The following is a 15,491-nucleotide window of genomic DNA, read 5'->3' as shown; positions in this document are numbered from 1 at the left end:
AAAAAAAACATTTAGTATAAGGCTCCTGAAAGAAGTATTCTTACCATTGGAAGCGATGAGTATATGGGCTGGACATGACGTGGGGTCCTGATGTCTCACTCATACCATATGCCTCATACAGTGTAATGTTAAGCCCAAGGAAGAATTCCAGAGTTTCTTTAGAGATAGGAGCTGCACCTGAGAAGTGTTTCTGGCAGTGAGAAAATCCCAGCATCTTGCGAATTTTGGAGACGACCAAATAATCAGCCACAGCTGGGAGAAACAGCTTCAGTTCACCACTAAGGACACATGATGACAACCCAACTGAATAAAATGTTCTGTCTATATACTAAAAATACATTTACAACATTAGGGAACATAACTGCTTGGTTACATGAAGCCTGTTCACACTTATTATATTTTTAACAAAAGATGCTTCTGAACAATTTTTAGCAAAATATAAAAACAACACGCTGCTGTATTTCAGTAATAATAGGGTGGTGAAATGAACTGAAGGATGTACTGTGCACTGGACTGTGTATACTGACCCCTGCACTGTATATATATTACATAAACCTGACCCCTGCAGTATGTACATTACAGCTCCATCCAATATGTAACATATTCCTGATCTCTGCTTTAAGTGAGTTACATACACCTGACTCCTGCACTATGTACATTACATACACCTGACTGACCCCTGCATCCAATATGTAACATATTACTGATCTTGTGCACTCAATACAAGTATCAGGATCAGACTTCACAGCAGAATCCATCATGTGCAGGAACAAGTAGGTATGCCTAGAATTCTATGCTTCACTGCATGTTAAGCAAGGACGGCAAGGGATGCAGAAGTGACGGGACATGCAAACTATTGGGTGTGTAAAAGGATTAATATGGCTCCATCACCAGTAGGCTTACCGCAACTCACTTATGCATAGAAATGGCCTTGATTTTTAAATCTGCTGTAGCCTGTGCTATACATTACAGAATCTTATTCTACCCAGTGGTATACACTACCTGGTAGAGAATCAATTACTGTTATTGAAACACATGGACCTGAAAGATTTTCTGCCAGAATATAAGCATCACTAATGTGCTAGCAACCACTCTTTGTCCATTTAATGGTACATGTGTATGTGTATGGCATGTGTTTGGTAATTATGGTCACAAGAAGAATGCTCTTCTTTTACAATAGCAGGTATTTGTATGTAAAGAGTTTGGCTTGAGTATGTTGCATACTTTCTTGGTGGACTCAGGTTCCTTTCCAGGTTTACTGACATTGCCCAGGACAACATCTTTTTCTTCAGTGCACTTGCTTGTGCTGATGCCTCCTTAATACGCTCCATTATCTTCTCCCATACTCTTGGGACCCCCATGTGTGATGTGGGCTGTGTCTCTCTAAGTGTATCCACCAGCGTCCCCTGCAATTCATAACAAAGCACAATATATATTAGGAAAAAGTTATCTTACTCACATCTATTTATATACACTATAGGAACAATACACAAAGCTAACACACCAAGATAAAGATACTTAAAGAGGAACTGAATTCATTGGTGGGTGGTGAGCTTCTGCCATTCTTGCGGAATATGGCACAGGTTTACCTGTGTGCAGACAACATGCAGTGATAACAGGTCCAGGATTCTGTCATATTCATGTCCTAGGAAGCCATCATTTTCCCGGCATCCCCACAATGGACCCCCAGCTCCATAGGGATCCTCTTTTACCATTGGGTTGGCCAATAATGATCTAACTCCCGTGCTTGGCTCTGTATGTGGCTGAGCTCTACACCTCGTGGAACATGTGCTGTGCAGTGTAGAGCTAAAACAAAATGCCATCAGTCAGGGATTTATTTTTTGACATTAAGGATACTTTATGGCTATGTACTGGTGACTTTTTATTTTTGTAGTTTAGGTCCGCTTTATTATCAAAAAGTCAGAGTTTGTTTATTTCAAAAAGATTGCAAAAAATTACAGTCACATGACTGATATAAAGATGATTAGCCTTTTGTTAAAACTTTTATACAATGTTCAAATACCTAATTTTTTATATTGATTATTATTTGTTATGTGTATATTTTTGGAATGATTTAGGTAATGCATGATTGGGCCAGTTTGTCTATGCAGAAGGTGAGCTCTCATTTCTTTTCACTGACCTTGAGGGCATCTGGGTTTGCAAAGTAGACATGTTCTCCCCACTTGATGCCAGTCCACATGTCATAAATCTGGGCAGCAATGTGACTGAGGGGAAGGTAGCTGACTATAGACTCTTGCTGAACTTCAGCAGGCTGCATATCTCCAGCACGACTGGCATGGGCAGCTGTCCAGGTGATCTGAAAATAAGTAATTTATTGAAAGCAGATGGGCACAATGCCAAATGAAACACATTAGTACAGATTATATCCTTGAACAAATGATATCCTTGTATCCTGTTACTACTAAATCTGCTACTAAGATAGATAAAATATAGGTTATGAGCTAACATAAAAGACTTTACATAAACCTGGTAAGATTTTTATAATACTTAAATAACACCTGTAAAAGTGCAATTAAAAGTTAACTAGAAAAATGTAACTAGACCAAGCAAAAGAACAATTTAAATATCCAATATCTAACAGTATATATTTGCAGCTAAGACACAAGTTTATAGTTGAACCTTCCCCGCAAAACAATTTCAAGCTGAACTTCAAGCAGACATAAAAAACACAAATGAATGCATCTCTGTATTTATTACCAAATGAAAAGACTGAGAAAGAGTAGGTATAAGTAACAGGTACCAGGACACTAACTATAAGTTGGCTGCCCGCTGGTATAGAACGCCTGTGCAACTTGCTAGGCTCTTCCCGCAAAGTGACAGCTGCTACATATTTTCCGGGAATGCCCCAAACTGCACTTTAACTGGGACTCAGTTGCTAAAATCATCCTTAAACTTACAGATGTAGATATCAGGAACAAACCTGCCTTGGCGCTTCTCCACGTTTCAGATGTGTCACGTAAGGTGTATAAGCGTTCCCTACTGAGACATCTTCTGAACGCAGTTAAAGCATGTATCCCTACTTGCTGAAAGAGTACCTCCCCCCAACTGTAAGCCACTGGTTAAGAAGGGTAGCTGATATCCACCATACGGAAGATTTGATATCCACTGATTCCAAGAGAGCAGACAAATTTGCAGAATTGGTACCACTGGATACATTTCTCCACCTCAGTGGAGTACACTGGATTATTACAACCCCCTCAGCCTGCTTCACCGCAGGCCTCAGTTAGCTAAATGGTGTATTTTAGGTTGACAATGTTTTGAGCGTGCGTAGACTTAAGCAACTGATCAGATATGTCCTCCCCCCCTCCTCCTCCCCCTTCTTTTCTATGTACCCTTCTTTTGTTTTAAAAATGAAAATGGAAAAGCCTGGGTTCCATTCTATGCACGACCTTGTTTACAGTGATGTTATTGCAATTTATATACTGTTGGTTGTGTAATTGTTATTTGATATGTACAATTACTTTATTTTTTGTATAATGTTTTCTCAATAAAAATTATTTAAAAAAAAAAGAAAAGAAAGTGTAGGGTATTTTTGATGCAGCAATGTATTAAACAACATACATTTAGACAAGGTTATACAATGTTGAATCACACAGCAAGTGTAACAATTAGAGACTCTCAATAAATCCAACAATGACTCTATATAAATATGTATATATAAGTGTAAAGCTTGCCTAAAGCTTAAATAAACACATAAAATCACTGTACAATTCTTATAAAGTCGTTGTTGGATGTCCCAAAGTCTGAGGAAGCCTCTTAAGGAGAAACGCGTCAGGACACGACATCTATCTTTTCTCCAACTCCTATACGCCTAATTCTGAGTTTAAATGTATTAGTCAATGTCTAGCCTTTTGCACCCTCCTACGGCAGTTAGCCTAGAGATTTAACAAGAGTCTGTTATTTTACATTTGCTGTGTGATTCAACATTGTGTAACCTTGTCTAAATTTATGTTGTTTAATACACTGCTGCATCAAAAATACCCTACTCTTTCTCAGTCTTTTCATTTGCAATTATGTATTTTAGGGGTATGCAGCACATCAGATGTTAATAGGAGGTGAATTAGTATACTCTCTACACTAGTTTTATTCTGTATTTTTTAATACATAATTCAGTGTATTGCAGCCTTTATCTAGCCCAGTGGATGCTACTGATATGAAAAACAAAGGGCTAACACACATGGGCAGATTTTTACCTCATGTCTACAAATGATCGAGTTCATCTAATTGGAATTGCAATTACTTTTTGTTCACAAAATGTTAGGAAAAGAAGAATCTGGCATACTTGTGTGCAATGCTTTGGAACTTCTAATCGACTGACTACAGATCGAAATATAAAAAGTAGATCTGCTTGTGTGTACTAGGCCTTAGTGTGACCCAACTGGTGAAAACAACTACTACTGATAAAAGCAAAAAGTGTACTCAACAGGGAAAAGGTTGAAAGTTGCTGCTACCATAAGTGTGTTATTCAGTGTCCACCAACCTAAAAATAAAAAATCACTTATGAGAGAAAATGTTTTCACCCCTCATGTCAAACAATGACTCCAAATAGCTTTCAGATCAGATGTTCATATATGTATATATATATATATATATATATATATATATATATATATTTATATTTATTTATATACAGGTAGTCCCCGAGTTACATATGAGATAGGGACTGTACGTTTGTTCTTAAGTTGAATTTGTATGTAAGTCAGAACAGGTACATTATTTTAATAAATGCAACTAGGACAGATGCTTGTCTCAACATTTTAATAGGCAGCATGGTGTCAGTTACTGTTTAAAATCCTAACTGTGAGTTGCTATCACAAACAAAGCAAAAAAAAAAAAGCAAGCTGTGCTCTGATTGCAGATGTTTCTTTTTGCATGAGTTTGTCTTGGTCATTAAAGAATTACAAAAGGTTGCAGAACAGCGAAAGACTTTTTCTGCAAGTTATGTAAACCGCCCCTCTCCCCCCCCATCAAGCCTGTGTCCTGCACACAAGCAAGCAGGGAAACCCCATTCGTATCTAGGAATCGTCCGTATGTTGGATTTCATTAACTCGGGGACTACCTGTAAATATATATATATATATATATATATAAATGGATATACAGTACAGTATAGAAAATTTTGATTAAACTATTATATCTGAAATGATAAATGAGAGCTTACTACTTAGACATGCTAGAAAAGTCTGTTTTCTTTTTCACCTACATTATCATGGCTCAACATTACTCCTTTTGGGTTCCCAGTGGTTCCTGATGTGTAGATAAGGACACAGCATTGATTGGGCTTCTGTGAATTTATGATGTCATCCAGGTGCTCCTCACTGATATCCTTCCCCAGTTCCAGAAACTCATCCCACTGATGATGAAGAAACATCAGAAATGTTATACAATATGTTATTGAAATTATATTATTAATTAATAAATAATACTATTAAAATATCTAAATATAAAAATTATAAGGTAAAAATTGCTAAATCATCTTAATAAAAATAATTAATGTTGTTTATATACCTTACTTTTCCCTTTGGTAATGTTGATGAAGTAATATTTGTCTAGGTTTATGCTCAGGCCTCCCTCCCTGTATCTCTCTCAATATGTGTACAACTGATATGCATATACTGTATATCCCTATTGCATCTCTATGTACAATTCTTAAGGTTAGCTGCTCAGCTTGACTTTATCCCCGTTCCTTAGTGTTTTAAGTCTTTATTGTAAAACACCATGGAATTAGATGGTGTTAAATAAAGTATGATTAATAAAAAAAATATATAATATCTAATAAAATATCTAAGTATTGGCCAAGATGTTCCTGCAAAGTGCATTCAAATTAGCCAAGTGCCACATATGCTTCTAAATCAGTGTTTTGGGGCTAATGGTATATAATGTCTATTTGCACAGTACTTAGACAATAGGTGTTTAAATAGAGCTATACTATACAGTATTTTTTGTCTTATATATTTACATCAATACATCATACTTTATGTATACACAGGAACATAAATGCAGCTATACAAGGTATGCTTACATTAGTACATACCGTATATAGGTCTGTGCGTTTAACCTGTAAAGTGCCTTTATACTGAACAACAGCTTTAAGATCTGGTAATTTATCCCATATCTGTAAAAAAAGAAATCATGGTTACCAAATTATTTATACCAACATGCTTTTCTGACACCCGGAAGCATTTTTTTTCTTTTTCTCGGTGTGAGCACCAATACCTTTTCAGTGATCCATGGAGATGATTAACCTTTATAAAATGGTTAAGCCATAACAACAGTCAGCGATTCAGAAAATAAAATCACAGTTAATGCCGATGGTGAAGGTGAATGTCATACAGAGCTGGGAATATTTTACCGAGCTAGGTCAATTATTTTATTCCTATACAAATATAAAGAAACAGCTACACTGTAATAAAAGCCCATTTACATCATTAGCATGTATTAATGTGTGTTGACATGTATCTTAGGTCAATGTTTTTCAACCTTTTTTAGCCACGGTGTTTTTATTACATTAAAAAAATCCTGCGGCACACCACAAATCAAAAATGTTACAAAATGACACTCTGTAGCTAATTCTCTTGTCTTTCAGAATAAACAAGGCAAATAAACTACCTACTGCCACCCACTGACATGGAAGAGTATTACATTACTCTGCCAGTCATTACAGCACAGACACTCGACAATAGTAATTAGATAATTTTACCACGGTACACATGAAGATCTCTCGGGGCACACTAGTTACAGATACAAATGTATCATTTTTAAGAGTTACTTATATTACAATGTCAGGAGGTTCTCCTGTGCTGGGCATCTTCTCAATGATTGCAGCTGTGGATCGCAGAGGATTTCCAGGGCTGTATGATGCAGAAGGCCGTTCTTGCTTACATTTTCAGTAAGTGAGAAAGGCCCGATTCGCCGCAAGATATTTATGTACCTATTTCTATACCCTTTCACAATAAATAGTTATTCTTCTTGAATTTGAAGGTTCCTTATAATTTTATCAATAAAGACAAAGACTGCCAACGTGCTGTATACATTTAATGATCATGAATACTGGCTTGAACTAGTAAGTAATGACACAATGTGCTGAAAATAGACACAGTTATGAAAATGACATCCACTATACAAGAAGAAAATTTAAATTGATCTTTACCTGCAGAATTTTATCCAGCTGTTTTTGATTTTCAACCACAATAATATTTGCTCTGCAGTCACTGGCAACGTAGTGGCATGCTTCGCCTGAGTTGGTTGTATAAATACCGGTCGTAATTCCCCTAAAGTTTAATGCAAACATAACATTTTCATGGGTAAATCAGTTCCCTCTGAAGCTTTAGTTGGCCTTATTGTCCAATAAAAAAGTCCTACTGGGCAAATAATGTTATCTACAATAAAATAACACAGATACTTGTGACCAAGAAGATTTATAAAATACTTTGCTTACCAGTATTACAGAAAGAGAGTCAAATGTAAGACATGAAAGAGAGAAAAAAGGAACAAAAGTAATAATGAGGAATCATCTAATCTAAAAATGTGCGTTATATCATCTTCTGTTTACGAATTTAATTTTTCGAATGTAGCTATTTTAGATAGATAATGGATGTGATCAGGTAAATAAAAATGAATATTGTATTACCATGTGTTAACACCTTGTTGTTATTAGCAATGTGTAATTCTATATTATGGTCATGGAGATAGCTACATCTGCACATTGCAGACATGTTTCCTCAATTGTGTTGTCTTTCTTCTCCTATCTCAAAGTCAATAAACATAATTCTGATAACAAACTTTCACTGCAGTCTTCTGTCTAGGTCACTGGATTGTTCTTTGATTTGCTTTCAGTCATGATTTTGCTTCCAGAAGGGGATCTAGCAAACCTAAATAAATTTTGAAAGCTGGTAACCAGTAAAATTGCATCTAAATTTTATATTCAACAGTTCAAAGTATTAGGGCTGATAATATCCAAGATCTTATCAGTAATACCAATCTACCTACCTAGACCCTGTGAGGAATTTATTGGATTGTATAGGTTGTACTACCTACATTGTGGCATCACCTGGTTTGAATCAAAACATTCCTGTAAAAGATCCTTGAGTTTTCTGTGTAGTCAACCTTTCTTTGTGGACGCTATTCCATCATTGTACTCCTTTTCAAGGGACCTCCTGTCCAGTATATTGAATTTTGGTTGGGTTGCAATCTATCATGAAGTGGTTTATTATTTTCTGTGTAGTCAACCTTTCTTTGTGGACGCTATTCCATCAATGTACTCCTTTTCAAGGGACCTCCTGTCCAGTATATTGAATTTTGGTTGGGTTGCAATCTATCACACAATACTTTATTATGATCCTTTTCTCCTGAAGAAGTGTTTTTTTACCGCAACATGAACAGAGAAAAATTCTTTGTTCAACATATTACTTCAAGAACAAAAATGTATATATCAATCCCAAGCTACCAATATCGCTTGTACAGGTAGTCCCCGGGTTACATATGAGATAGGGACTGTAGGTTTGTTCTTAAGTTGAATTTATATGCAAGTCGGAACAGGTATAGTATTTTCATAAATGCAATTAGGACAGATGTTTGTCTCACCAAACTATTAGGCAGCGTAGTGTCAATTACTGTACAAAATCCTGAGTGTGAGTTAATCACAAACAAAGCAAAAAAAAAAATCTTTATGGAACCTAGACATTCATTACCTCTGGAGCAAGCTGTGCTTTGATATGGAAAAAAGAAACAACTGCAGTTTGTCTTGGTCATTGAAGACTTACCAGAGGCTGCAGAAAGAGCTCATCTCCCTAAGATCACCCACAACCTCAGCTGTGTTTAGCAAAAGTTTTACTCTGCAAGTCATGCAAACTGCCCCTGCACATAGCGAGCAGGGAAGCCCTATTCCTATCTAGGAGGTGTCTGTATGTTGGATGTCCTTAACCCGGGGACTACCTGTATTCATGTCCAGCCAACCAGATTATTCCTAGGTTTTCATAATTTGTTGAAAAAATTGTAACTATTGTGTTTAACATAAATTTTATTTGTATACAATGTATGTATAATAAATGGTATTTCTTTTTTACATCCACTATGCTCAATATTTGCCAACCTAAAAATCCACACCAATTAGGAAGTGTTGCTGTTTGCTATTTCAGGCAAACTTTTATTGACATATATCAATTTATTTTTGGAATGCAGCATTTGACTTTTTTGCGCTCTGTGTAACATGTGTATGTCATGGTTAGGATCTCTGCCTATGATATACAATACGTTAATTCAAGGGTAGTCAAACTACATTTATTTACTGTTTGTATTCTCCTGAAACTAGCATGCAAGATAACAGAATGGCTACACAGAGAAATCAGAAACTCAAGGACAGTAAACAAAAATGTTCTTAGCTTTTCCTCCACTACTTTTCTTGTTTTTCCTATTTCAATTTTTTCATTTGTGCCCAGGGCAGCATACGCTCTCAATATAGTCCTGATAACAAGACAGACAGCATTCCTTAAACACTATGCCCTAATATGCCTGTCAAATATTAACAAGTCAAGAGAAAGACCATAAAGCAGAATAAACAAGACAGCACCTTCGTTTTATTCTTAGTGTCATTTCTGAACAAATCCTCTGACATACATAAGGCCTGTGTGCTGCAGTATTGTTAACATATGTGTTACACCCTTGCATGTCAACACATGTTATTTGCTTTGGAGCAGGGGTGTCAAACTCTGGCCTGAGGGCCAAATTTGGCCCCCGAAAGGAATTTTTTGGCCCCCAAAGGAATTTTAAATATGAATTGCAGCTGGCCACTGCTGCATTGAAATATCGCCGCTACTACAATTTCTGGTATCACTCGCGTCTATAGACCAGCGGCCTCTCTGCCTATGCATGGCCCCGCATTGCACTGTTTTATTGACGCAGGGAATTGTAGTAGTCTATTTCTCTATTATAGGCTTGTTCCAGATTGAATGTTAAGCAAAACCTCTTTGTTTCCATATTAAAAGGTTTTATATCTAATGAGAAGGAAAAACGTCCTCAATTTTTTCAATAAACTTCAAGTTTGGCCCGCAACTTTGTCTAAGTGTTTAATTTTGACCCTCTGTGTATTTGAGTTTGACACCCCTGCTTTAGAGCATTGCTGTGCCATTCATTGTCAATGTTTAAAAGGACAATCTTTACCTAACTGTAGGAAGTAGAGATTTCATACCTAACAAAGACTGTAATTATCTGCTGACAGGTTAGACGTAAAACACCTTTGAGGGAGAGGACAAAGCACAGTTGTAGGATGCAGTCACATAACCATGTATGCACAGATATATCATTGTAGGTGTCGCATAATAAAGGTACAATAGTTGGCATAATCTGGGCATGGAAGCCCCTTGTTAAAACAATGTAGCACTTAGCTATGTTTTGTAGACCAATGTGTATGGATGAGTCCCTAATTTTCATGTGAAAATATTTGTCCACCTTATACCTACCCAGCAAACACTGTCCCGACAGCAGAAATAAACCATTCTGGAGCATTAAAGCCAAGAATTCCAACGCTATGGAACCTCTCCAGGCCAAGCTGCAAATACAAAAAAAAAGTTGTATCCACAGATTTTACAGCTACCACCAAAACTGTCAAAACACTCATTGGGGTTACATAATTAATTGATCAAGAAGCTGGGTGGCAGAATTTAAGTCAGTTTCAGGAAATGCTGGTAATAAATCTGACTTATTAAAATGTCACAAACTAAGGTGCCTCACAGAAGCATCGGTCATGTCAATAACTGTTCGCCAAAAGAACCCACAATCTATTGTCCCTAACATAGTCCAAGGCCAAGCTTCATGTTTTCATAGAAACATCATAAACATTGGAAAAAAGAATAGAAAAGGGAAGGAAGCTTTTTAAATGGCACTTAAGCTACGTACACACGTCAGATTTTTATCGCCCGATAATCGGCATCGGCCAATTATCGGGCGAAAATCTGCCGTGTGTACAGTCGGTGTCGTCCATCGTCCGGACGACCGACCTGCTGGATCCACGGACGATGGACGACAGCCGATCCTAATGAAAGGGAAGGGGAGAGCGCGCAGCAGGGTGCCGCTCCGCCGCTCTCCCCCTCCCCTCTCCATAGAGCATGAACGGTGCTGTATGTACAGCACCGTTCATGCATCGTGCACTCCCTTGTCGTTGGAAAGGATCGTGAAAGATCCTTTCCAACGACAAAAATTGGAAGTGTGGTTACAAGCAAATAAAACAAACATTAAAAATAATATACAAACAAAGACACGTTGTATATGTATTGATCAATAGTGTGACAATAAAATAGACACTACAGATTTGCCAAACTTGTATTGTTGCAAATTCGTAGAGAAGAAAAAAGGTGAAAAAAACGTGTTCCGCCTATAAAGACTTCATAAGTGGATTTTTAGGGGGACAAATTACCAAATTTATGTGTCACTGTCACAAATCAATAAAACCAAAAGCTGAGAAGGTTGGAGGTTAGCTGCGAATCCTTAAGAAAATGTGTATTGCATTATTTATATTTATTGTGGCTGGGTTCCTAAAGGCAGGGAACTAAGCCTCAAGGAAAAATAAATTGATCACCAGAGATTAAACATGAGAATGGATCATCACTCTAAAGCCCAAGGGAATATTGGTAAGTCTTAAGGCAAACAGATATCCTGGTGTTGTGAAAATGGAGAGGAATGCAGGTAACTGAAAAAAAAAATAGACCAACTGGGTCAAGCCAGGTAAGATGTTTAGGTATAAACGTAAATGGTATAATAGGCGGATAAAAAATGATCGCAGCAAACCAACAGGGAAACTAATGTAGCAACCAACATAGAAACATCATATGTGTACCTGAATCACAGGAAGCCAAATAGTGGAGTGATTTTTTTTTTTTTGGGGGGGTGAGATGGGGGTGAATAATTATATTTTAAATGCTATAATATTGTTTATGGTGAAAGGAGCATTGGCAGCATTTGACATTTTATTGTACACATATATGAAAATACAGTAATTTTATGTTATGTGTTGTATTCTGTGTTAGATATCTTTTGGTGTAAAAGGAACTAAATAGGGTTCAGTTTAATTTTAGATTTTGCTCCCTTACATTTCTGTGCTTGTTTAGCTATATTTTTATTCTCTTTCATGCAAACACCAGCAATCAGGGTTAATGAGATGCTAGCACACTTTTAATATATTCTTCCAGTCTAATTTCAGCGCATTCTTCTGGTTGCTATAGAGACTCTGTCACTGTCTGATGAAATCACTAGCCAGTTTAAGCTTCCAGGCAATAAAAGGAAAAATTACTAACGGGTTTTTTTCATATTAGTTTGCTTTTTTTTTTATATGTTATGGTAACTAATTAAAAAATATCATCCCAGATCAAAGAATATAGCAGGAAAAAGACATAATTTAGATCTAGTCCACACAATTAATATCAATGGGTATATATAGAAATCTCCGCACTCCTGAACCAACACATTAATATAAAAGATGTCAATGTAATTTGTAATCCTATTGCCTGCACATTCCATAAACTTTATTTATAGCTAAATATGCTATAATTTCTTCTAAATGGACCACATTATGTATCTATGATAATGAAGCTGTCGTCATCCAGGAAAGTATATTTGTCCACGTTTTTTACTAGTGTTAGCATTTTATTTATTAGCAATGAGCTTGCAAGAGGCATTGGTGCATCTGAGACTGGCAATGCTTCTCCTGACCATCAATGAACAATCATGTGTGTCCTCCAGGAAATCATTTATTAGCAGATATTTATCATATAATAAATGCATTATTTAACTAATATTCGGTATAAAACTTGTTACAGTAGGTATACCCATTAAATAGATTTTCTACACTGTGGGAAAGGTGATGTTTGCCCTTGGTGTAAAGGTAGATATTTGTTAAGGTGCTACACTGCTTGGATCTTAATCAGGGATTGATTTCATCACCAACATAGGCCATTTCCAAGGTGGTAGAGCTGCCTGAAATTGTATAAGTCATCTGTACATATTTCTGCTGTATTGCATTTTTTTGTGTAATATAGGTTTTCTAAATACTAGTGTACAAGCTGTTTTCATAGGGTGGCCAGCCTCCCCATCCCCAGCTTTGGTGTTTCTTGCGTGGCCATGATGCCTAATCTTGTTAGCTTGAAGCTAAGGTTCAGCGTACATACAATCTCAGTAGAATCATTTTAGGATATACTATGTAAAATAAAGACCTACCTAAACTATTCAATCTATTTAGGTCCAATAAGTCAAGACTTTGCGCTACATACTTGAAGATCTAAAAGAGACTACAACATTGTAATGTGTGTGGTGAGCTCAAGCCTAGCTAATTGATGAGGGCATTAAAGGGGTGACACAAATCCATTGACATAAGGAGGAATAAAGCATAATATCTATTTAATAATAAGATTTAATTTAAATTCTATGCTGCCTTAAAAATAGAAACTTTAAAACTTTTTTAAACCCATTCATGTAAAGGTGGCGAAAAACTCTTCATCAGTGCTTGACCAGGTAAATCTTATGGTATATTAGTGTTTCAGAGCGTATGTGTTTGGGGGCAGCAAACAAACAAAGTCCAAATAATGTCCAGTTAGTATGGCGATCAATTATTGATTGAGCATGTCTTCATTTTCCAAATATTTACTTTTAATTAGATGTTTTTGGTAAATATAATGCCTAATCTAATTGGGAAGATTATCCAATGTGTTGGCACCTTTATTGTATGTAGCTTGCCATGGTGCATACATTCAAACGGTTTTCACTGCAAATTTTTCATAGTGTCCTTCATTTTTCTGAAGCTGTATTAATAAGACAGCTGATCAACGGACAACAATGACTTTGGGTATATGGCTTGTAAAATACCAAATACAGACATCCAAAAATAGATTAATAGTCCATGTGAAGCAATAGGCCCATTATGCAATTCTAAAAGCACATTTACAAAGCATAACACCTCCCTTAAAATCAGTCAACTGAATATGAATACGTTATTAGAGTAGCCTTTGGTCAGGAATCAGACAGCTCAGCTTCTCAGATATGTACATCACAGAAAATTGTCCTTTGGGCACTAAAGCGGAAGTGTGTATGTGTGACTGGCTCAGACTAGTCCACCAGAGGTCCATGGAATCCTCCAGTGGGCCATGTCATCTATGAAAAAAGCACCATTGAGTTGGCACAGTTCACACATGTGCTACCTGTAAGTGGTTATTTCCTATCCAACAATTTAATTTAGTTTCAGTTTTGAGCACAATTGAAGCATCATCGTGGGAGAGTCAGGCTATGTACACACATGCAATATTTATGGTTGGAAACAAATGATTAACAACCAATCATCTGATAATTGTTAACAAAAACCCTGCCACCATGGCATATTACCCCTTCCAGGCTGACCCCTTAATCCAGGATAATTTTGCTGCCACCAGTACTTCCTCACTAACTATGATTTACCAGGAAGTGATGAAATAATAACCTTACCTTTAAAAAACTTTTGGCAGCCCGTCTACAGAGTTTATAATACTCCAAAAAGGTTATATGCTCCCATACACCATTCTTCTTACTGGAAAGACCATTTAGATTACCATATTTATCAACACATTCCAGAAACATCTGATGTACAGTCACAGGCGGTTGTGGACAGGAGGCATCAATCCGCAGCTTAACTGACCCATCAGCAGTGGTTGTCCACAATTTCTCTGTAGAGAAGAGATATAAAAATAATAATTTTCACAATAATGATAAATGTTTATAAAGTACCCACAATTTATTTGGCTTTGCCACCTATCAAATACAGACACCACAAACAAATCCTTTTTTTAGTGTACAATGTATAAAACTGTAGGTATACATGCTCTCCAGCCACTTGATTCTACTGTAATGCTACCTAAAATGGTTCATTAAACATAATAATTAACCCTTTTTAATGTAATTGGCTTAAAAAACGAATCAGACTGAATTTAGTGGTATCAGATTGAAGCAAGTAATTTGTCAAATCAGTTCAACCATGCATAGTAAACAGTTGTTACATGTGCAAAATGTGACATGTGTACATGTACATGTGCCAAACATCTGAAATTGCATATACCATATACTTTAATACTGATAACTTTAATATTGTGCTGGGCTATCATTGCTGTATTAACACAAGGCATTATCTCTCTACCATTGTGGTTTGAACCAAATTTTAAACATTTCTTTGCACACTAAAATTCTAAAGTAAACATTTGCCCACGGAATATTATTTTGATGTATTGGTATTTTCTCATTGTTGCTATACACTGTTTTTGATGCCTTTTCAGTATTTTCATTGTTAAGTCCTACTTTTTTCATACATTTTTCACAAGGAAGGCAAGTGTAAAAATAGGGTTAGTGTTGCACATTTATGGTTTTTTTTATGTATCCTTAAACAAATGAAGATGTCCCTTGATTACTGTTGATTACTGGTTGATTCAGTACACAAAATACTTCAGTTTTGGAACTACTCA

The 15,491-nt window shown here is 36.4% G+C and overlaps 1 protein-coding gene across 4 annotated transcripts in view; it reads right to left on the bottom strand.

The window, feature by feature from the left end:
* ACSBG1 (acyl-CoA synthetase bubblegum family member 1) overlaps positions 1 to 15,491 on the bottom strand; it is an 80,386-nt gene that overhangs the window by 6,572 nt on the left and 58,323 nt on the right. For 3 of the 4 annotated variants that reach the window (XM_072402056.1, XM_072402057.1, XM_072402055.1), the window contains 8 exons: positions 14,485 to 14,702; positions 10,479 to 10,567; positions 7,172 to 7,292; positions 6,056 to 6,136; positions 5,225 to 5,374; positions 2,141 to 2,317; positions 1,225 to 1,406; positions 45 to 278 (listed from right to left, as the gene is read on the bottom strand). In XM_072402056.1, coding sequence (XP_072258157.1) covers positions 45 to 278; positions 1,225 to 1,406; positions 2,141 to 2,317; positions 5,225 to 5,374; positions 6,056 to 6,136; positions 7,172 to 7,292; positions 10,479 to 10,567; positions 14,485 to 14,702 — 1,252 coding nt within the window. The remainder of the gene's footprint in view (positions 1 to 44; positions 279 to 1,224; positions 1,407 to 2,140; positions 2,318 to 5,224; positions 5,375 to 6,055; positions 6,137 to 7,171; positions 7,293 to 10,478; positions 10,568 to 14,484; positions 14,703 to 15,491) is intronic. The other variant, XM_072402058.1, reaches the window with a different exon arrangement.

The sequence above is a fragment of the Pyxicephalus adspersus genome, chromosome 2 (genome assembly GCF_032062135.1).
Source record: "Pyxicephalus adspersus chromosome 2, UCB_Pads_2.0, whole genome shotgun sequence".
Taxonomy (NCBI): domain Eukaryota; kingdom Metazoa; phylum Chordata; class Amphibia; order Anura; family Pyxicephalidae; genus Pyxicephalus; species Pyxicephalus adspersus.
Note: the sequence above shows the minus strand (reverse complement) of the source record. Positions and strands in the feature narration are given on the sequence as shown.